At 48.0% G+C, this 21,027-nt stretch overlaps 7 protein-coding genes across 7 annotated transcripts; 3 read left to right on the forward strand and 4 right to left on the reverse strand.

The window, feature by feature from the left end:
* Positions 1–517: 517 nt before the first annotated feature.
* Positions 518–1,738, reverse strand: EYB26_000884 (uncharacterized protein; the record flags this gene model as incomplete). The annotated part of the gene is made up of 1 exon (XM_054260198.1): positions 518–1,738. The coding sequence occupies one exon, from the start codon at positions 1,736–1,738 to the stop codon at positions 518–520; it is 1,221 nt and encodes a 406-aa protein (XP_054116173.1).
* A 1,244-nt stretch (positions 1,739–2,982) lies between these two features.
* EYB26_000885 (uncharacterized protein) lies at positions 2,983–3,591 on the reverse strand (the record flags this gene model as incomplete). Its single annotated transcript, XM_054260199.1, has 3 exons — positions 2,983–3,343; positions 3,405–3,501; positions 3,561–3,591. The coding sequence occupies 3 exons, from the start codon at positions 3,589–3,591 to the stop codon at positions 2,983–2,985; spliced, it is 489 nt and encodes a 162-aa protein (XP_054116174.1).
* Positions 3,592–4,372: 781 nt separating this feature from the next.
* EYB26_000886 (uncharacterized protein) lies at positions 4,373–7,537 on the reverse strand (the record flags this gene model as incomplete). Its single annotated transcript, XM_054260200.1, has 3 exons — positions 4,373–6,418; positions 6,483–6,580; positions 6,646–7,537. 3 exons carry the CDS (start codon positions 7,535–7,537, stop codon positions 4,373–4,375), a joined length of 3,036 nt encoding a protein of 1,011 aa, XP_054116175.1.
* A 2,607-nt stretch (positions 7,538–10,144) lies between these two features.
* Positions 10,145–12,062, forward strand: EYB26_000887 (uncharacterized protein; the record flags this gene model as incomplete). The annotated part of the gene is made up of 2 exons (XM_054260201.1): positions 10,145–11,791; positions 11,853–12,062. 2 exons carry the CDS (start codon positions 10,145–10,147, stop codon positions 12,060–12,062), a joined length of 1,857 nt encoding a protein of 618 aa, XP_054116176.1.
* A 663-nt stretch (positions 12,063–12,725) lies between these two features.
* EYB26_000888 (uncharacterized protein) lies at positions 12,726–14,210 on the forward strand (the record flags this gene model as incomplete). The annotated part of the gene is made up of 2 exons (XM_054260202.1): positions 12,726–13,178; positions 13,242–14,210. 2 exons carry the CDS (start codon positions 12,726–12,728, stop codon positions 14,208–14,210), a joined length of 1,422 nt encoding a protein of 473 aa, XP_054116177.1.
* Positions 14,211–15,048: 838 nt separating this feature from the next.
* Positions 15,049–17,051, forward strand: EYB26_000889 (uncharacterized protein; the record flags this gene model as incomplete). The annotated part of the gene is made up of 7 exons (XM_054260203.1): positions 15,049–15,144; positions 15,198–15,465; positions 15,534–15,616; positions 15,677–16,007; positions 16,073–16,466; positions 16,537–16,811; positions 16,891–17,051. 7 exons carry the CDS (start codon positions 15,049–15,051, stop codon positions 17,049–17,051), a joined length of 1,608 nt encoding a protein of 535 aa, XP_054116178.1.
* Positions 17,052–17,903: 852 nt separating this feature from the next.
* Positions 17,904–20,152, reverse strand: EYB26_000890 (uncharacterized protein; the record flags this gene model as incomplete). The annotated part of the gene is made up of 3 exons (XM_054260204.1): positions 17,904–18,165; positions 18,221–19,376; positions 19,447–20,152. The coding sequence occupies 3 exons, from the start codon at positions 20,150–20,152 to the stop codon at positions 17,904–17,906; spliced, it is 2,124 nt and encodes a 707-aa protein (XP_054116179.1).
* Positions 20,153–21,027: the final 875 nt, after the last annotated feature.

The following is a 21,027-nucleotide window of genomic DNA, read 5'->3' on the forward strand; positions in this document are numbered from 1 at the left end:
AGCGACGATCTTCACCCCATAAAGACTCTAAGTATTCGCTACTAGAGACCATACAAGACAGTATGCGCATAGGGCGTAGTCGTAGAGATCTACATGCCTTCACCGGAAAAAACAAGTCAAATCAGCATTCGATGAGGCCCCCCATAGGACGTCCATATACGTCAATCGCTCAATGTTATGTTAGCTAGGTAAGTAAGCGTCTAAAGATGAAGGAATGTGTGAATACGAGTACTTGAATCTTAAAAATATGTACATAAATGTACTCAGGTATCGAGTTCTGAAGTATGGCTCTTTCGAGTGTTTCACTCGTCCGAGAATCGGTGGAATGATTTGTATGCTATTCTTGACAATATTTGTCAGTGCCTACAGCAAGGATGTGTCGAGATATTCGTCATTTCATTCTAGAAATGGTTGCCATTGTACAACGTCGTACTGACTGCACGTGGCGTCTCCTTTCAACATGCCATATTGATAGCGCGTCTTATGCAAGAAACTGTGATAAAGCACAGAGAAGATATCAACCCGGTTGATCATAATTAGACAGTCGTATTGACAAATAACGTCCCTGATCATGTGCATTTGCATTTGTATGTGCCTCATCTGCAAAGTCCACCGTCTCCGAGTCGGGAATCTGAGGTGCATTTCCAATCATCCTCGTCTCTCCACTCCAGGATTTTTCAGTCGAATTCATACCCTGTGTCCGTATTTCCCGCATATCAGGAATCTCCTCCTGATCCTGTAACGGCGTCGAATGCTCAAACATGGCTATTGAAATATCATCCATATCATCAAAAGGGCGATGATGGGAGCTATTGCGTGGTGGTGGCGTGGCATGTGTAAGATCAGAAGTGACACGACTTGCATCCACAAAGTCAGGAGGAGCATCGTCATTGATGATATTCAATCCGTTGGTACCATTGACAGCACCGGGTATCGCCGATTGGGGTTTCCAGGAGTGTGTGCGCACAAGTCGGATCAATTGTCCCAAGACGGCGAATTCAAGCTTCAATTTAATGCTGTAGATGGCCCCCTTGAGCGTGGTTTCTATCACATAAATGTTTTTGTACTCAACCACAAGTAGAGCAATGTCCATCAGGATAATGATCAGGTTGATGGCAATGAGCTGATACATGATCTTGCGCCTTCCACGTTCCGGATTCGCTCTCAACAAGACAATGGTTTCATAGATATAGATGCCGGACAGGATAAACTCCTGCAGACAGAATCCCGTCATCTGGATCTTCTCCATTATATTATGCCCATCCACATAGCGATGGTTTGAACTAGCAAAATTCGAGCCATATGTCAACACCGTCGTCGGGACGTGCAAGACAATCGCATCAACAATAATCATGCACAGCACCGGCCGCAGCACATTGGGGTTCCTATTTAACAGATGGAGTCTGGAATACAGCACCATTGACTGACCAGTAACCATTGTATACCAGCCGAGGGTCAACAGCGTAACGGACAACCACGTCGCCGACGTGAGCTGGAAAAACTTCATCAAGAACCCGACTGAATACGGCAACACCCCAAACGCGGACGAAATCAGAAGACTCCAAAAGTACAGGCCACGGTAACTTCGGAATGTCACGAAAATCAGAGCGATGAGTTCGATGGCATTGTACCAGGCTATACCTATGAAGGTGCCCATGGCGATTTGCAGGCCCAGATCGTGGCCAGTATAGCCCCCGGTGATGCCATTGCTGGGGGCACTGTTGGCAGTTGACACCATTTCTAATGCATGTTTGCAAGGAGATCAAGACCTGGAGGTATCTGAGATGTCTGCCATGTGCTGAAGTGGAAAATCTTAGCTATGGATGTGGACCTGAGAAGAAAAAGTGGGACAGGAACCTAAATATGTACATGGGAAGATCAAAGACAGAAGACACAAAATACAAAAAAGCCTCTTCGAATTTCTGCATTCGACAATTGTGGCCAAAGTTCTAGAGTCTGAGGATAACAGGTCAAAGACCAGTCCCCCAGGATTCCAATAACCACGAGTCGTACGGTTGCTGATGGACTACGCCTCGCAAGCGCACAGAGGCAGTGTCGGTGTTCCACGCCTCACTGGCTGCAAAGAGCAAAAAGTCTGCCGCCAGGATCAGAATCTTGACTAGTCCGTACAGATCATATCCAGTATGCAGCCTTGCTTGCCCGTGTTCCCTCGAGGGATTTTGAGGAATATGACAACAGCTACACTACTTAGTAACTTTCGTTAGTACGTAAGATACCAACCCTACGATCCATGGTTGCACCGAGATTTGGGCGACTGTCAAAGACAGATCCTGAATAAAAGAACGACGCCAATGCGGGGTCTCGCTAAGTAAAGACATAGTCTCTCTTTGGGGTCCATCAGTCAATTCCAAGCACTGTGAGTCGCTGAGTTGTTCAGCTTCCTACTTATGTGTCGGTCCGTGTGTTTGTTGTGTGGAGAAGCGCTAGACACGGAGCAAGCCAGCAAGGTACGCCTGAATCCAGTGAATCCACAGCTGATCTGACATCATGTGTTCCGAGTTTCTTTCTTTCTCGTGGCTCTCGCGCTGTTCTGCCGATCTGGTTTTCCTATATGAGTAGAATCATAGAATGAAGGTAAGAGGGAGGAGGGATTCAGGAATAGAAGGGAGGAGGCCGAGTCATGTGAGGGAATGACAAAAGCGGTTAGAAATCGCGAGTTACCTCATCCCATAGTTATGGTGCCGGTATGCAACATGCAGTGTGCTATCTCAGTATTAGCGATGATTTAACGAATTCCTTCGGCAATTTTGAACTTGGTATGACCTCGCATTCGGCCTATTTTGTCTCACTAGTGACTATGCGGATGATTAACGAAACAAGCAGAAAACGCAAAAGCTCATACGCCTCAAATAGTCCCATTGGTAGGTATCATCCGTTTATCATCCGAAAAAAAAAAAAAAAAAAGAACAGTAGTATATCCCGAAACGCCTCGCAAAGTGCAGCAAATATCAAACCGCCACTTCAAGCACCCCCATTCGGGCCAGCCGTATTCGCAACAACCCGGTCAACCTCCCGCCGACACTCGGGCATTGCGCTCCTCATCTCCGTAGCCAAGACATCCCTAAAACTCGCAAATGCCTCTTTCTTGCCCTTGAGATCTTGATTCCCACGTTGCACCAATTCGACGAATTCGCGCGTATAGATGTCGGGGTTTCGCGCGGCGTCGACGTAATCTATGATCTCGGGCGGGAGTTGGATGCTTGCGACGGGCGGGTCGTCGCGGTTTGTTGTTGAATTATTGGTATTGTAGGTTTCGGAGTTGATGGATGGGTCTGGCTTTGTGTCGCTTGAGAGGGTGTTGAGGGCGATGGTGAGGTTTTTTCTAGTAGGTAGTAACGTCAGTCAGTAATGATAAGTTGTCTTCTTCCTGTAGGTGTGCATACATCTTTCGGACCAACTCAATCTGAGTCTCGGGGCCTAGATAGCCGTGGACGGCCGATTGGATCTCGAATAGATGTTGAATCACATCCTTCACTTCGTCTACAGATAAGTTCGTCAGTATGGATCATATCAACTTTCATCATCAGGACGAAACTCACTTTCCACCGTATTCAGTGCCACAGGCGCCATTGTGCAGGTTGACAACCCGTAATATTGTCTCGTGAGAATATGTACAATCACCTATTTTCTCGGCTGATTGTCTCAAAACGCATTATCGACTTGTCGTTGCAAAAGTTGAAAGTTAAGTAGTTGCTCAAAGCGGAGAGAAGATGGATACCTATGGATGGACACTAGCCTAATATGGTTGGTGTTGGCTTATCTGATAAGAGATAGGCCCTAGCCCTAACCCTATTGTTTTATTGGGGTACGCTGGACTCTGGCTTGGACAACGTGTGATATCAACAATAAGCAATTCTGTTACTAAGATTTCTGCAAAGTCTTGGGGAATTTATTACCTATACAGAAGGTTGGGAATCTCAGTTGTCTCAAGCTCCGATACTCCGTCTTTATGGACCACCTCCAATTTGTCTGTACTAATTAGAACTGCCGTGGGAGATCTAACCCTACAAGCATACTGTGTGGACTCCATCACCTCCAAAGGCAACAAAAGCGTGATCTATAACAAAATACATCTCTAAGAAAACGATATGAGCCTGAAGTTGCTGTAAGAGACTATCAATTGATGCCTAGGTAGAACTCTATTATCACAACTGTGAGCGCGTAATCATGGTTCATTAACTTATAGCTGTACAAAAAGATGGATGCATATATGCGTCGAAACGTCGCACGTTTTCTCATATATGGTTATATATATATATATATATATATATTGGTCTCATGTATGTACATATGCATAGAACCATGCGCTGAATAATTTCACAAAGAACAATGGCCAAAACAAGTTTCGGAATTATATTTCTCTCGTGCGAATGGAAGATAGTTTCGGAACATCAATCTCGGTCTCAACCATTTCAAGCCCCGAAAGACTTGGGTACCGTCGACTGAAATTTTTCTCCCAGTCTTCCGTAGGACTTGTTGGGTCAGCTCCGGAAGACGATGTTGGAGGAACACGCTCATCTGAACGACTTCCTCCGGTCTGCAGTTTCTTGGGCTTTGGAGGTGCCACTGGCCGTTGAGCCGTGCGTTGTGAGGGTATTGTCTCAACAGGGGTTGCCTTTGTGGGCTGAGCGGAGCCGCCGGGGGTGTTGATCTTTGTCAAAGACGGAGTGCTTCTGATATCCTTTGGTGGAGGTTTAGGTCTGGTAGGCAATCGCGGCGCATATTCTCTATCACTGGACTCTGATGCTTGTGCAGGCCCGTCTGACTCGGAGTTGGTGTATTTTCCATATCCGGACGCAGTCTTAGGTGCAGGTCGACTGTTATCCTGAAGAAGTGACTGGACTCTATTTTGAATGACTAGCGATTTGGTTCCCTCTCGTCCCCCAGTTCCTCGTCCCGCAACTCGAAGTCGATACTCCGCGGCTGCGTTGGCTACTCGTTTCTCCTCTTGTGATAGCCGCCTGCGTTCCAACTCTCGTCTCATTTCAGGAGATATATCTGTTGCCTCTGAGCCCAGGGCGTCATCGTCACTTCGGTCATCCGTAGCCTCAGACCCGGCAATAGGAGTCAATTGTTTGTCTACCTCACTCGGAGAAGGAGTGCGACTCTTGTTGTCTGAAGTATTCTGTTCAAACCGACGAAAAGCATCGCCAAATCGTCCCGCAAGAAGACCCTTTCCTGAAATCGCTAGCGATGATAAACTCGAGCGTTTGACGTGTTTTGACCCGCCGCTCAGACGTTTCTCTTTCCTTCGAGCAGCCTCCTCTTCCTCACGCGCTCGTAGATAATCTACCTCGGAGGTTATGTTTCCTCGTTCACCATCATAATCTCCGTCCGTCCGGGCATGCTTCAGTGGCTCTCCACCTTCATAATCCGGACGCCGCGCATCCAGAGCAGGGCTACGTAACATCGAGTCTCTCGAAGATGTTGGGTCAAACCTTCCCCCAAGATGCACGCTAGAAGGTCGAACACGAGAATTTGCAGACCTTGGACGATTCATAGCATCGTCCAAGTCACGGAATGGAGGTCTCGACATCTCAATAGACGGTCGAGTAGAGCTCTGAGACCGTGAGTTGTCCTCAGATGACACCCGGGATTTAGGCTCCACCACCTGTATCGTAGTCGTCTGAGAAGGCACAGTCCCTAAACCTGTTGATGGCCTGTCGGTTTCACTAGTCCATGGTCGTTCAGGTTGCCGGTCTTGCGATGGAGGCGGAAACTTATAGATTGGGCGACTCGAAGGTGGCCGACTTATAGATGTTCGATTCTCTGAAATTGCTGGGGGCGGGCTTTCTGTCATTGTACCAGTTGATATCATGGTTGGTCGCTGAGAAGAGGCTCTTCGTAATGACGGTTCTTCCGCTTTGAGACTGGGGGATCGACGCTTCTGTGCTTGTTCAGCAACAGATGCCGAAACGTCTCTATGGCTTTCTACCTCTTCCTTTGTCGGCAAGTAGGGAGAAGCAGGCTTAACGAATGCATCATCAGCCAGTGCATTGGTTACCCGCTGAGAAAGATCATCTGCCTCAGGTTTCTTGTCGGTGGTCGGCTCGAATTCAAACTTGTCGCCCTTTTCATGTAGCAAGGAGAACTGATCGAGGGTTGGAAATCGAGCCGCGAGTTCATCTGCATTTTGGCTGTTTCTCTTGCCATCAAGAGTGGCAAATGGGTCATTTGATTTCGCGCGGTAGGGAGAAGGACTTGGATGCGCTGAAGTTTGTTGCGATGAAGGTTTCGACGGACGACCTCTTCGCATCGGTGCTATTTCGGGTATGATCTGGGTCTCTTGCATCGGAGGTGAGAAGACAGCACCCACGCGTGGTACTTCGGTAGAAGGAGGAGGCGGAGGCAGTTCTTGGTTACGGCGGGCTTCGGACTGAGTACGCTCGGCATAGATCTGAAGACCGAGCGAAAGCCAGGGTCAGCTTGTGCAACACTTCTTTTTGGGAAACTTAACTTACGTCGCGTATTGGAACTTCTTTGCCTTGCATGTTGCACGATTCCTTCAAAACACCATATATCGTCGGCCGTTTTCGAGGATCTTCTTGCAACATTGAGGCTACAGAAACCAATTAATTAGTCACTGAGTACAGCCAATAAGTAATATCATATGAATGAACTCACCAATGAGCCTTTTAAGGCGATCAGAAAAGTTCGGATATGATGGGAACTTATAGCTAGCATTGAGAATAGCCATCTGGCCCACATCTTCAAACGGGGTCGTATAATAGCACAGCTTATATAACAAAACACCGAGTGCCCAAATATCACTCTTTTCGTCGATGGGCTGCTTTCGGTAAACATCGATCATCTCGGGACTGCGGTATTGCATTGTGGTATGCCGTTGGATATCGTCTTCAATCAGTCTGCCTTCTGCGGCAGACGTGGCGGCCGGTCGAGGAGGAGCCGTGGAGCCAAAATCACATAGTTTATACAACGGCGACTTGCCCGACGACAGCGATATAAGAACATTTTCGACCTTGAGATCTCTATGCAGGAGTGGTGGTTTGAGATAGTGCATGCATGCCACTCCTTCAGATACATCAGAGAATATCTTCAGAATCTCCGGCTCGGTCAGACGATGTTGCAGACGAGTGTTCATAAAGTCTATAAGGCCACCTCCTTGGCAATTCTCCATAAGAAGAAAGACCTCGTATCCGCCACCTTTCAGCTGTGACGCATGGGAGTCAATATAGGTAACGATGTGTCGGTGGCCCTTCAACTTCTTCATTGTTTCGACTTCGGTCCGCATGCCCGCCAACGCTGTCTTATCGGGGACGGCCACTCGCTTCAAGACCGCGGTTTCCACACCGTCAACGGGGTGCGGGAGTTTGACGACGTATACATGTGCGAATCCACCTTCGGACAGATATTTTTCAATTACCACTCGGTGGTTGCCTACTTGCACTTTGGTGCCTGGCACGAAGGTGCCAGCTGGCGCGGAGGCAGTCATTGAGACAGCGTTGACTGCTTGGTGAGCAGAGCGAGATTGCGCTTGTGAGTGATACGAGGCCATGTTGAATCGAGTGGTAGCCCTCGACCCTGGAGAAGGGGAAGGGGAAGGAGGAGGAGGAGGAAATGCAGTCCCGGCAATTATTGTAACATAGAGGGGGCCCGCTGGACAGGCAGATGCGAGCTTCTAATTGATGCGGAGGTTGTGTGTTGATCGGAGATATAAAGATCAGAAAGAAAGAAAAGAAAAATTATTACGCAAAGTAGAATTGAACAGCAAGACGGAAATAAAAGGTTGAGCGAGCAGGTACCAGCAGCAGCTCCAGCTCCGCTTGGTTGGATGCCTGTGATCTATGTCGATGATCCAGCGACGTGATGGGCGCCGTCCGACGGTTGGCTTGACACACCGACCAGGCTGTCCAATCACGGCGGCTTGGCATTCGTTCTGCCTGTAACGTAAGGCTGCCGTATACATTCTACTCTGCTCGTGCTCCACGTGGAGTCAACGAGATATTCCGGAATAAAATGTGCAATAAGATCAGTTCATATTTTCGAATCATGATGAGGATCTAGTCATGCTGTCATTAAAATTATCATTCCGAGTCATACACGTTTCGTTGAACGAATTGTTAAATCATGTGACGATTGAGCCCTGAGGTCACAATTGCTTCTCGTTCGAAGGCCACGTGAACAGCGATGCCTCATTCGTATGAAGAAGGGGACAACATTGCCTTCTACATATATAATATGAGTAGCACTCGTCATCATACGCTGATAGAGTAGGCAGCAGAGTTATGCGACAAGACAATCAGCACTGCTCGGTACTGAGAGAGCATACAAAACATCTGAGAACTGCTTAGCTTGCTAGGAATGCCCATAATTATTAGCAGGGCATGAACACCTCAGGTGTTCAGGAATATTAGTGTCATTGACATCCATGGATGTCGATGCGAACCATGGGGCAGGAAAGAAGTGTTGACAAGCTGATGACCATGTTGATGTTGATGGTGTAATTTATTTCGAATACGCCTCAAATACGCTCAAATCAATCAATTACAAAGGTACTACTTGTACGGAGTAGGTATGCTAGTGTATAGTGGCCTCGACTGACTCTGACTGAGTGGTTCGGCGGGAGCGGGCCGGGTTAGCCTGTCTCTATGGTATGATTCTACGGAGTATCATAGATAGTACGTATTTACGTATTCCATAAGTTAACTCTAACTAACTAACTAGTTAACTATGTACATACTCCGTACAGAGCAACTAACTACTGTAGTATGTTCAACATTAGCGTTGCCAGGGTGACCATGCGCTGTGTGATTGGATCTCCCATCTGTGACAAGACTGCGATAATGCAGCTTCTCGGTCCAATGAGGGCACTGATTGTTCGAAATTATTGAATTAGACGCAGCTGCCACGTATTCGGTCTCTATTCTAGTCCTTAGGCTTTTCAATGAACTCCCCGCCAAACGGGAGGAAATAGATCCAATTTGTCAGGGCGAAATAAGAAGAGTAACTACGGAGTATGGACAATGAAGTTGAATGAACTAGTCTTGTCCGTAATGATTTGTTACAGAGCGCGTCTCAAAGAGGACTAAGGCGAAACGTGACTGACGGTTGTTAGCCCACCCGAGTCGCAAACAGGAAAATCAAAACAAACAGAAGGCGCCCGGTGCGACTCATCTCTTCTTCCTCTCTTTTAGTATTTTCGAACGACGCACAAACGGAGCAAATGAAGCTTTGCCAAACAGTATGGTCAAGTTGTGTATAAAGAATTGAGCCAGAAAAAACCATCAGGCAGCTTGGGGTGAACTCTGAGTGCTTTTCTGAAGTGTAATTTATCCCGAACTACTAGTCAGATATTATCCGAGTCTCTAGGCAAATTAGTCGACAATTGGAGTCAAGGCCCACCGCAGCTGAATGCTCAAATGCTCAGGAGAAAGTACGCACTCTCGGCGTAGGTGAGTTAAAAGAGCCAAAAAAGGAAAAAGAAAAAGCAAAGAAAAAGAGCCTAAGGAGTTAGAGGGGCTGCTGTCTCGTTCCTTCCGCCTCTCACTCTTTCCACGTCTTGTCTCGCAAACTCATCCACCTACTCGAATCTCCTCCTATCCACTTTCATCCGCATTCCTCTTCTCCTATTCAACGGCCGTCTAACGTTACAAACTCGAATTCTTGACAAAGACAAAGTCATACCTCAATATATCGCCAAGAAAGCCACAAATACCTCCGCATACAATCCAGAGAGTCCGCGTACACTTGCGAAGTGTCCCGTCACTCAAGACACATTCCAGAGTCGGAGATAAATTCCATCGTTCTACAACGATTCGCAAATATTTCGGCAAACGATATAATCACTATTACATACGTTGATACCGCATCCCATAAAGATCGCGCTTATCTGTACCAGGCAGCAACTCCAGATGCACTGAAGGGCTACCGCCCCAGTGCCTACCTATGTCGCAGTGAATATGAAGTCAACAGTAACATTTTCTCGCCGTCATAATTTCCATATTTGTCTTTCCGGGTCGGAAGAAAAGCAGACACCCAGTCTGTGAGTGGGGATTTGCAACCATTGCGAAAAGGAGACGGGGAAGAGGAGGAAGTATATATACTGCAGTCACGGTCGTACAACCAGCTCCGAGTCAGAGTATAACAGCATCAGCCTGTAGCCATGGACGGACCGCCACCACCTCCCCCGCCGCATGGCGCAAATCCAAATACTACTGAAGGGACTCCGAGATATCGAAAATCGACGGATTTGCCCGACGGTCCCTACGATATTTTTGTGATACCGCCTCATTCTGCCGGCGGAGGATTTCTTTATTTACCATCGTTAAACTGTCATCGCAACAGCTTCATTGCGGGTTCGTTGTCTACCTTGGCAATTGTCGTTTTGTGGGTTCAATTACAGCCGTTGGCGAAGACTTGGCTTGCGGCAATCTCGAAATCAAACGCACCTGGAGGTGTGGGTATTATATTGTTAGTTGTCGCGGTTGGCTTCGCTGGCTGGTACTTTGGCACATTACAGAACGATAGAGGCGGCATGAACGGCAGTTCATCGGGCAGACCGCGACCTGGCGCAGGATTTGCCAATGGCTTCCAGTACGGTGGTGCACAGCCAAATCCAGGAGGACCCTACCCAAGTGGAGGACCAGCTCCAAATGCTCAATACAACAATGCCGGCGGTCAATATAATCCTGGAGGAGCATCACAACCACCGCCATTCAACAATCATGGCGCCCAACCGAATAGTGCTCCCCAGGATACCCCTCAGAATAATGCGCAAAACAATGCTCAGAACAACACACATAACAGTACTCCAAAGGAAGACCCAAAGAAAGCAGAAGCAGAATGGGAGAGAGCCCGTGAAGAGACGAGGCGCAAAGAAGAAATTCGACGAAAGATGGAAGCTTATAGAAAGAAACGTGAAGCGGAAGAGGCTGAAAGAAGGAGGCAGCAGGAGCGCGAAGCCATGGAGAGGGAATTAAAACAGCGCAAGGAAGAGCTTGAGAGAGAAGCTGCGGCAGCCAAAGCAGCTGCAGAAAAGGAAATCAGAGAAAGGGCAGCAAGAGAAGCCGCCGAAAGGGAGGAGCGCATCAGACGGGAAGAGGCAGAACGGGCGGAGAGAGCCAGAAGAGAAGCAACGGAACGAGAGGAAAAGGCTAGAAAAGAGACAGAAGAACGAGAGGAGAAAGCGAGAAAGGAGGCGGCAGAAAAAGAGGCTGCTGCTAAGGAGGCTGCGAAGAAAGAGGCAGCAGCGCGATTTGCCGCGGCCAAAGAAGCTGCCGCCAAAAAGTTTGCTGCCGCGAAAGAGGCCGCTGCAAAGGCCAAAGAGGCCAGTAAAGCTCCTCCTCCTAGCGCAGCCCCAGCCCCTTCGACTGCTTCGGCTCCTACTCCGCGAACTCCCTCTCCGCAAAAGCCTCCGCCACCATCAGCAAGGGCTGCCGACGTCGATGACGATGCCTATTCTTTCCGGCCTTACGACAGGCCACGACGACCGTATGGCACATCGGCGCCCTCTGTTTATTCTGAATCTTCTTATGCTCCATCACAATCCACGGCACGAACAACACCTCCACCGTCTCATCGTGGACCGTATATGACTAAGGATCCAGACAAAGTCATTATTCGCGGTGTGTATCTTTTCAACAATGCCTTTCAGAAGTCTCCAATCGCACAGTTGGTCTCTGGACAAGGATCTGTCACCGATGGGCTGGTTTTGAGGATCACTACAGAAGGCCTGTTCATTGACGATGACGTTCGGGGCGTTGCACAAAGAGAATGGGATGTGAAGGCGTGGACATTGAAGTCGGTTGAGGTGTGTGCTCTATCCTATGATTACTTAAAATATCGACAGACTACTAACATGGCAAATACAGACGATCAAACTTCGAGGTCTACAGGTTGTTCGTGCCAGTGTTCGTGATCAAGAAGGCAAAAGATATGTCTTTGTGCTCACAGAAGCTGAGGTGTGGAAAGTCACTCAGGGGTTCAAGAAGCTCAAATCTGGATCTCAAGCACGCCACCTGAGCCAATCAGAGCTTTCGAAGAACGAAGCCAACGCATATCTGACGAATCTTGGCTATTAGCGAGGGTTTGTCTGTTTATTCTTTCTCTGTTTATCAATTTCGGACACTTCCCCCACGAGAGCATTTGAAGTATGGCCTTTGCATTGCTCTGTCATTAGCGATGAAATTTCCCAGCTACATCATCTGAGTTTGTTGCTATTTTGTTATCACCATTGGAGGAGTTTCCTGTACAGACCATCCCCTACCCAACGACATTGTTTACGATTCCCCTTGCCATTTCGCGTTTATATTGTTGAATATTAGCCCATATACCTACAGCGACTAAGATGTAGATAGTTTACTGAATCCATGCACATAATATGATCAATCTGCTTACCACTGTACAACCAGCCTAGAACATTTGAGGGGAGTACTACTAGTAGTCATCCAACAATCAATCAGATACGATGCTGGCTGCGGATAGCCCGGATTGTATGATTCATAAATGACCATACGCTGAAATACAGACATAAACGGCTGTACAATATGAGCAGGCTGCCGTATTACCATTCCAAAACAGACACAGCCTCTTCTGATAAATTCGTCGTACAGAAACATGGCTGCCTGATAACAACTCAGCATAAAGATCATGGCTCTCTCTGACTACGCCGTACAATAGAGAGGAATATATCAATTGACTTGTTCATAGCATTGTTTGAGTTGATGAGGGATATACTAGCCACAATGGCAAACCACCCAGAGAACGCAAAAACCCCACTCCTGAGCGACGATGATCTTTCGAGATCAGACTCCTACGAGCATCTCGTCTACTCAGAATCTGATTCGGCTTCCCTGTCCGGATCAACCGTTTATAACGACCCACCAGTCCTTGAGGGCAAGGGGACCATGGATGTAGATGCAGAAGCGGATACTAAAAGCCTACCTGAATATACGGAGTATGAGACCACTCATCTTGAAAAGGGTCAGTTGCCACAAGATGAGCCGGGTCAAGATAATGGAGAAGAAAATAGATGCAAACGACGTGGTTGCGTTGGTCGTCGTCGGTGCCGGAGAGCATCGGGGCAATGCGACAAGAAGCGTCGTGTACGGAAACGTATTGCGATGTTTATAAAGTTTATATTCCTCTTTGGACTATTCTCGTTTTTTGTTACGAGGATGTGTGTGAAGCACCGAAGGGTAAGGCGATGTCCATCTTCCCTAGAGCATCACAGGACAGAAGCTGACTGATCGGTCCTACAGGAATCAATACCAACTGTCTTCTCAGACCACTCTTCGGAGGAGCTGCACAACGGTCGCCAGATTATCCTCAACACAGGTTCAACTGCCGTCTTTGGTCGTTACCCTCTTTATGACCTGCTTTACATCAAAACGACCTCAGGAAGCGTCAATATCCTTGTCGACCCTCAGCCAGCAGACCCGAAGAAGCCCGACGAACCAGCCCGGCTCATTATAGAAACCGACGCTGGCACTGTTTCAGTCGCCGTTTTGCAATATAGTATAGACGCCATTGCCACCTTTGAAAATGGCAACACCAAGAAAGTCGACAACATTATTGACCTCGACTACTTGAAGACTTCGGGCGCGACGAGTATCTCCCGGGTCAAGGGACAGATTCCGTATCGCCCCTATGAAGTGGAGATCAAGACTCAGAGCGGTTCGATCAATGGCAGGCTCATTTTCACCACTTCTGCCAGTTTGAAAACGCAGTCTGGACATATTTCGGCTTCCTTTGCCCCTGTGGTGTCAGCCGATGAAGTTGTCCATGCCACATTGACCACTGAGACGGAGAGCGGCGCTCAGGATATTTCCTTGAATGAGCCTCTCATTATCGATACCTCAGACAATACATACCAAACTGGTATGGGAGGGACATCGGCCTCTTCATCGTCGCACATCAGCCAGTCTGGAAGTATCCAAGTCAAGTACCCCCAGTCCTGGGCCGGTCATGTCGAGGCATTTACTCAGTCAGGCTTGATAAGACTCGGAGGCGATGGCCTTGAAGTCAGAGAACAGACTCAGGGACATGCTGTGGGTGTCAAGTATCCTGACAGCGATGATAACAAGCACGGATGGCCCGGAAGTCGCGGTGACATGGATGTCGTCCTTGAGTCGGCGGGCTCTGGTTCTGTCCAGTTCTGTGTCAAGGATGGATTGATTCCAGTTGAGGAGTCGGAAGACTTTGAAGTGTATAATCTTCGCGAGTATTAATTGTCGAAGTTTAATTCGGGTTTATCGCGTTGTTTGAACACAGACTGATACATGTAATTTCAATGTTATTGACCATTGACCAATCGAGGTCATCATTCTATATGAATAAAAGAAGGCATCTCGTATTTCCATACCTAGGTAGCCTACCTAGATTCATTCAACTCGCCAGACCTGCCTAATAGCCAGCACCAAGACTCTTGACTCTGCAAATCATTCCTAATGCGATCAAAGTTGGCTATCGTTCTTGACGAGCGGCTCAGCCGCTCAGATTGTCTCGGCTCACCTACCCCATACGCCCTGCCCAGATTCTCCCCAAATCAAACAAAGGTGGGTATACGCACTCTACCCCACGGGGAAAACAGCGAGCGGTTCCTCTTGCCTGAGGAGAAACTTCAAAATTGAGGGGTTTTTTATTTAACCTCAATCCAATCATACATATTAACGCATATCTGATGGGCAGATCTCTCCGCCCCTTGACTCCAAATCAGGGCGTGCTCGCTACGGAGTACATCCGTAAAGAAAGTTTGGCTTCAATCGGAATACTTTCCGTGCTTTGGAATGTTTTCTTCTTTACGGAGCAGCTCCGTGTTGGACGTGTGCTTCTTATCTATATAAAGAGGGTATCCATGTCCAGGCATGGGTGCATTCATAAGTCAGGAATGGGCCCGGCTCGATCGATTCCCTTGTCTTGTTCAATCCAATCTACCCACAGGACAGACAGTCTTGGTTGACTGCTGCATATTTGATTATTTACCTTAGACTCTGTAATTGCATACCGGTTTCTTATTTTCTTTTCTTCCACTTGATCACGCACCAATTGAGCTTCTATATCTTCAAAATGGCCCGGAAATACTGGGGCGGCTCCGGCGATGCCCTCACGGTATGGATCTCCATCGCCACGTCTACAGTCCTTATCTTCTACGGCTATGACCAAGTATTCTCCAAGTTTTGCGAAGTCATTTCGTTTCCAGTGCTAATATGTAGCAGGGAGTCTTTGGCAACGTCATCATCGGCGAAAACTTTCTCAAAACAATGGACCACCCATCTTCTAACATGCAAGCGACAATGACATCCGTGTACAATCTCGGCTGTTTCGTGGGCGCCATGTCCACCATTTTGACTGGTGATATTTTGGGCAGACCGCGTCAAGTGATTGTTGGAAGTACGGTGATTGCGGTGGGCGCTGTGATACAGACTGCTTCTTTTAGTGTGGCGCAGATGATGGTTGGGAGGGTTGTTGCTGGTCTGGGAACGGGTGCGTATTCCTCCTTTGGCATTCAAATCAATCTCTCGGAGACTTGCTGAACGCCCGCGGACCTACAGGAATGAATACAGCTACTGCCGGTGTATGGCAGGCCGAAACTAGCAAGATGCGCAGCAGAGGAAAGCTCATTATAATCCAAATGGTTCGTCATCCGCATCATCATTCGTTGTATATTCCCAAACTGACTCGACATTTTTTACAGGCAAACTGTATCACCGGCTTCTCGCTCTCCAACTGGCTCACACTAGGATTCTCCTTCCTCTCCGGCAGTGTCGCATGGCGCTTCCCCCTCGCATTCCAAATCGTCTTCACACTTATCATTTACGCCCTCTGCCCTTTCCTTCCTGATTCTCCTCGTCTCTTGATCCGCAAGGGCAAATACGACGAAGCGAAAGAAGTCATTGCTGCCCTGCAGGGTGACGGCGCAACGCCCGATTCTCCATCGGTCACATCGCAGTTTAATATTATCAAGGATATCCTTGATCGTGAGCATGTGGCGACTTATACATGGGGTCAATTACTTACCGGACGAGGTATATCCCATTAATTCTCCTATCTTCGACAAAGAAAGGAAACGACACTGACGAATGATATATAGGTCCCTCCGGCGTCCTCCGTCGCATGATCCTCGGCGCCTGGATGCAAGCTATGAACCAAATCTCCGGCATCAACATCACAAGCTACTACATGTCCTACGTCTTCATCAATGCTCTGGGCATCAGTGAGCTGCTCTCCCGCATTCTCGCCGCTGCCGGGAGTGTCGATTACCTCCTATTCTCGTGTCTCGCATACTTTGTCATTGAGCGATTCGGCCGTCGAAAAGTCATGATGTACTCTGCTGCGGCGTGCTGTACGTGCTGGGTCGTTATTGCCATTGTGCTCGCAATCTCGGATACAGGGCGTGGAGACTCATACAAATTGGGCATTGTAGCTGTTTCGTTCTTCTTCGTGTTCTTTGCTAGCTTTGGATTGGGTGTCTTGGGTGTTCCTTGGTTCGTCTTTTATCCTCACACTGAAGAAGAACAAAAAAAAAAGTATCGTGGTCTAATATATGACGAACAGGCTATATCCAACCGAAATCAACGCCCTCGAAATGCGTACAAAGGGTTCTTCTCTCGCAATGGCCACAAACTGGATAATGAACTACATGGTCGTCCAAGTGACGCCTCCCGGAATCGCGAATCTCGGCTGGAAATTTTGGATTATCTGGGCTTGCATCTGCTTCAGTTTCATCCCTATTACGTACCTATTTTATCCAGAGACGGCGAATAGGACGTTGGAGGATATTGATCGATTCTTTGAGACGAAGCCGGGTATTATTGTTGCTTGGAATAAGAGTGAGTCTGCGCCCTTTCTTTCTCTCTTTTTTTTTTTTTTTTATGCATGTGTTTTGGTGAATGCTAACGAGTTGGATAGCCGCCACTCAACTCGAAAGACCGGAGGAATATATTCGTATGGATGAGGAAATTGAGCGTCTGGCGACGGCGAATAATGAGAAATTGTCTGATAATGATGATCGGAATGAGAAAACGGTACAAGTTGTTGATTCGAAAACTGATCATCGGGAGCATATTTAGGCCAGTTGTCCAAGGTTGAGGGATTGATTCTCTTGTTGGTGTTGGAAGATGTAGATCTTCTGTCAATCTAAGTCTGGGGTATGTTCTAGACGATAGAGCATGTAGTTATGATATATGAATAAAGACCGCGCCGTTTTTGTGCACCGAGAAGAACCTCATATAATGATTAAAAAGTCAACATTCTATCTAATCTGCTTTTGCAGAGTCTGGCAACAGTCTTCATATCAAGAGCTTTCCTATAAAAAATGCGAGGCTGTCCATTTTTGCAGTCCCAGTTATACAAGACGTCGATTTGATAGACCTCAAATTCTAATTGTTAAGAAGCTATAATCTAATAAAATATGTACCAAATGAGAAGAACAGAAGAACATGAGACACATGACATGGCCATAAAAGACTAACATTTCATGATGAAGAAAAGAAACGCCAATCTATGTTCCTCATGCAACAATATAGGGGGGGGAAAACAACAAGAAGTTTTTCAAAATTGGGGTGAGGAGTTGCGCCACATGCCGGATAATATGCCGGATAATATGCCCGAGAATATCCCGAGAAGAAAAGCATATCATACATACAAGCACAAACATGGCGACAAGATATAACAATCTATTGACCAGTTCATGCTGAAGAAATTGAATGAAAGGGGTTAGGTATCCCAAAATTCAGTTTTGGGACTCGCTCGGGTCAGCTGATCGATGGCGAGAACTTCTGACGATGGGTTGCAAAAAAGGGAGTGAGTAACCATAGCTAAGGCACTGTCTGTAGCAGACAGTTGACGCACACTTTCGTGATACGGTGTCAACGGATTTCGTTCATAGGCACACCTGCGAGGTGGAGACTTTATCGAGTCATCTAGAATTGAAATCCTTGGAATCCGCCACCACGACCCTGAGCGCCAGCGAATGGGTTGCCGCCAGCATGAGCAAATCCACCACCTCCTCCGCCATTCATCATGTTGAAGAGAATATTGGGGTCGATGTTGACTCCGTGCATGCCTCCCATTCCTCCCATACCGCCCATACCACCACCCATACCGCCGAAAGGTGAACCGCCGCGTCCAAACATCTCGGATGGATCAACGAGGTCGTCGCCATTATCATATGCGGCACGTTTCCTAATTATCTGTCAGCAAATGCATTCGTTAAAGTCCAGTGCTCGAGGGAACCTACTGAGGATCAATCAAAGTCTCATACGCCTCACCAAGCTCCTTGAACTTCTCATCACTCGAGTCGGGATTCTTGTCAGGATGGTACAAAATAGCCATTTTCTTGTATGCCTTTTTAATTTCATTCTCCGAAGCATCCTTCTCAACACCGAGAATCTTGTAATAGTCCTTTCGCTGGCTCTTCTTGAACTCAAACTCGGCATGGCGAATATCTTCTTGGATACCCTTCTCGCCAGGGTTGATTTCGGCTACATTCTTGTAGTCCTTGATAGCCTCCTGCCAGTTTCCTGCGGCGCCGTGAGCTTTGGCACGGATCTTTTGAGCCTTGATATAGCTGGGGTCAAGACGGAGGGCTTCTGTGCAGTCTTCTACTGCTTTCTCATAATCCTTCAACGCTAGTTGAGCCTGAGCACGGTTCTGAAGTAACTTGGAGTTTGTGTCCTTGTTGGTTGGGTCGATCTCAAGACCCTGAGTGTACAGCTCTACTGCACGTTTGTAGTCCTTGGCCTTGAAGGCCGCGTTGCCTTCGTCCTTGGTGCGGACCAGTTTCTGCACCAGTCGCAGCAAAGTGAAGGCCTTTTTATTGTCTGGGTCGAGTTGGAGACTCATCCTGGTATATTTGACTGCTTGCTCATTGTCGCCCTGACCGTAGTATGCTCTCGCACGAAGCAACAGTGCATCGGGATCTTGGCTGTTCTCCCGGAGCAGCGCTATGGCCACATCCTGTGCTTTACCGTAGCCATTGTCATTCCCAATCTTCAATTGGGCCTCACCAGCCATAAGCTGCCACTTGCGCGGGGTCTTGACGCCAGGGCCGAGCATTTGTCGGGCTTGCTCGATGGCAAAAACCACCAGCGATCCGCCCTTGCCATGGTTCAGGGAATCCTCGGCTTGAGTAATGTGTCGTAGCATGGTCTCGGCATTGGCACGGTCTTTGGCGGATGCGGGAGGTTGAACTTTCGACAGCACATCGAGAGCCTCTGCCGGACGGCCCAAGCTTGTTAAGATGCGGGCCAACCGGTGCATGATTTTGGAATTTTCTGGGTCAAGCTCCAGCGCACGCTGTGCATCATCCAAGGCTTCAATAAATCGGTTGGCAGAGAGAAACGCCGCAGCACGGTTGGAAAGGAAAATGGAAGAGTTTGGGTTGACTTCGAGAGCTGGAAACCGTGGAGAGAAAAAAAAATTTAGCACGTGCCCATGTTTTTGAAGGCAAATCTAGATACTAACCTTTATTGTATTCTTGTATGGCTCGCTCGTAGTCTCCTTGCTTATAAAACTTATTTCCGGCTAATTTGTGCGACTCTCCACCGTCGCTGTTGGGAGGAGGAGAACGATGAGGAGGCGGGGTCGGACTGCGATCAGTGTCGCCATTTTGCGTTCCGTTTGTGCTCATGGAAGTGGGCTCTGTCTGAGAGGATGATGTGGTATCCTGGTCAATATCCATGGAGCTCCGCATGCTGTCGTCCCTAGCAGCAGCCATGGCGGAAAGATGTCGACGGAGCTCGTCTGGTGGAAGATTCAACGGATGCGAGTCTTCGCTGCGCGAGTTGCGGTTCGAAGAGAAAAATGCGGACTTGGATGTTGTCGTGGAGGAGGAACGGCTGTGCGGAGGTCGTAGATTCGGGTAGGGAAGAGTAGTTTTCGTAGGAGAGGATTTGCGAGGCGATGATGAGGCAGATTTTTGCGGAGAACTGGAGAGAGAAGAAGGCGAGAAGGCCGGAGGAGGAGAATCTGGAACGGGAATACTGATGCCGTCCAGGTCCAAGCCGAGGTCGCTACTCCGGGGGCGGCCTTTTGATTTTGTGTCTTTTCGTTTGGGCGAAGAGTCGTCTCTGGATTTCGGCTTTCGCTCCTTGTCCTTGTCTTTGTCCTTGTCTTTTTTCTTCTCCTTGTCGGGCGACGCTGATTTGGAAAAGAATTGATGGAGCACCATTGGACAAGAGTGGAAATATTTTGTATGGCTCGCGCGGGCGGGAGCGGGATCGAACTACGACGAAAGTGGTAGAACCTTTCTTCCCTCTTCTTTTTTCTCTCTTCTCTCGGTACTCTTGCGGAATGAATTGACGCTGAAGAACAGACAAACAATAGCCACTTGTGGAAAATGTGAAAGGAACCAGCCCCAATAAATGCAAATGCAAAGCAAAAAAACTAGCAAAGCACGATCACGCGGGGCATGGAAAAGATGGAAAAGGGAAAATGGAAAATAGAGTAAGGCTATAAGCTGCTGGAAGAAAAGAAAAACCAATAGTGCTCTGCCTAGATGCTAAATGGCATTGGCCAGCAGATGCGTTGGACTTCCTGTGGTGTGTGCACTGTGGAGTCTCTGTCCAGTATAGCCAGTCGTTCTGTCGAGCGTTGTCCCTCCCCAGCCACGGTGATTTATTCAGTCAATCAATCAGCCAGTTGCTTCGGGGACTTGTCACTCCAGAATCTTCGAAGCGCCCAATCCGAGGAGATGATTGCATGAATGCCGCCGCGGCTAGAGCAAAAAAAACCGACCGGATTGGTTGAGTGGTTTCGAATTGATAAAGGCGAGATCTATCGGGGCCGGGTTGACGGGTTGTTCAACTGGGTATGTCCACGACAACGGTCTTAGTAATTCGAGCTTGATCAGGCTCGACGTGAAATATGCGTATATCCCGGCCGAGGCCACTCGCTTCTTTAGCAATGGGGACGATCTTGTTTGGTGTGGTGGGTGTAATGGAGCACGGAGTAGATGGAGTAAAATGGGATCATCTGCAGCTGTTGACTTAGCATGCGTAACTACAGAGTATGCAGCAACAAATGCCACCACTCACGGGCTCTGGG

The sequence above is a fragment of the Talaromyces marneffei genome, chromosome 1 (assembly GCF_009556855.1).
Source record: "Talaromyces marneffei chromosome 1, complete sequence".
Classification (NCBI taxonomy): domain Eukaryota; kingdom Fungi; phylum Ascomycota; class Eurotiomycetes; order Eurotiales; family Trichocomaceae; genus Talaromyces; species Talaromyces marneffei.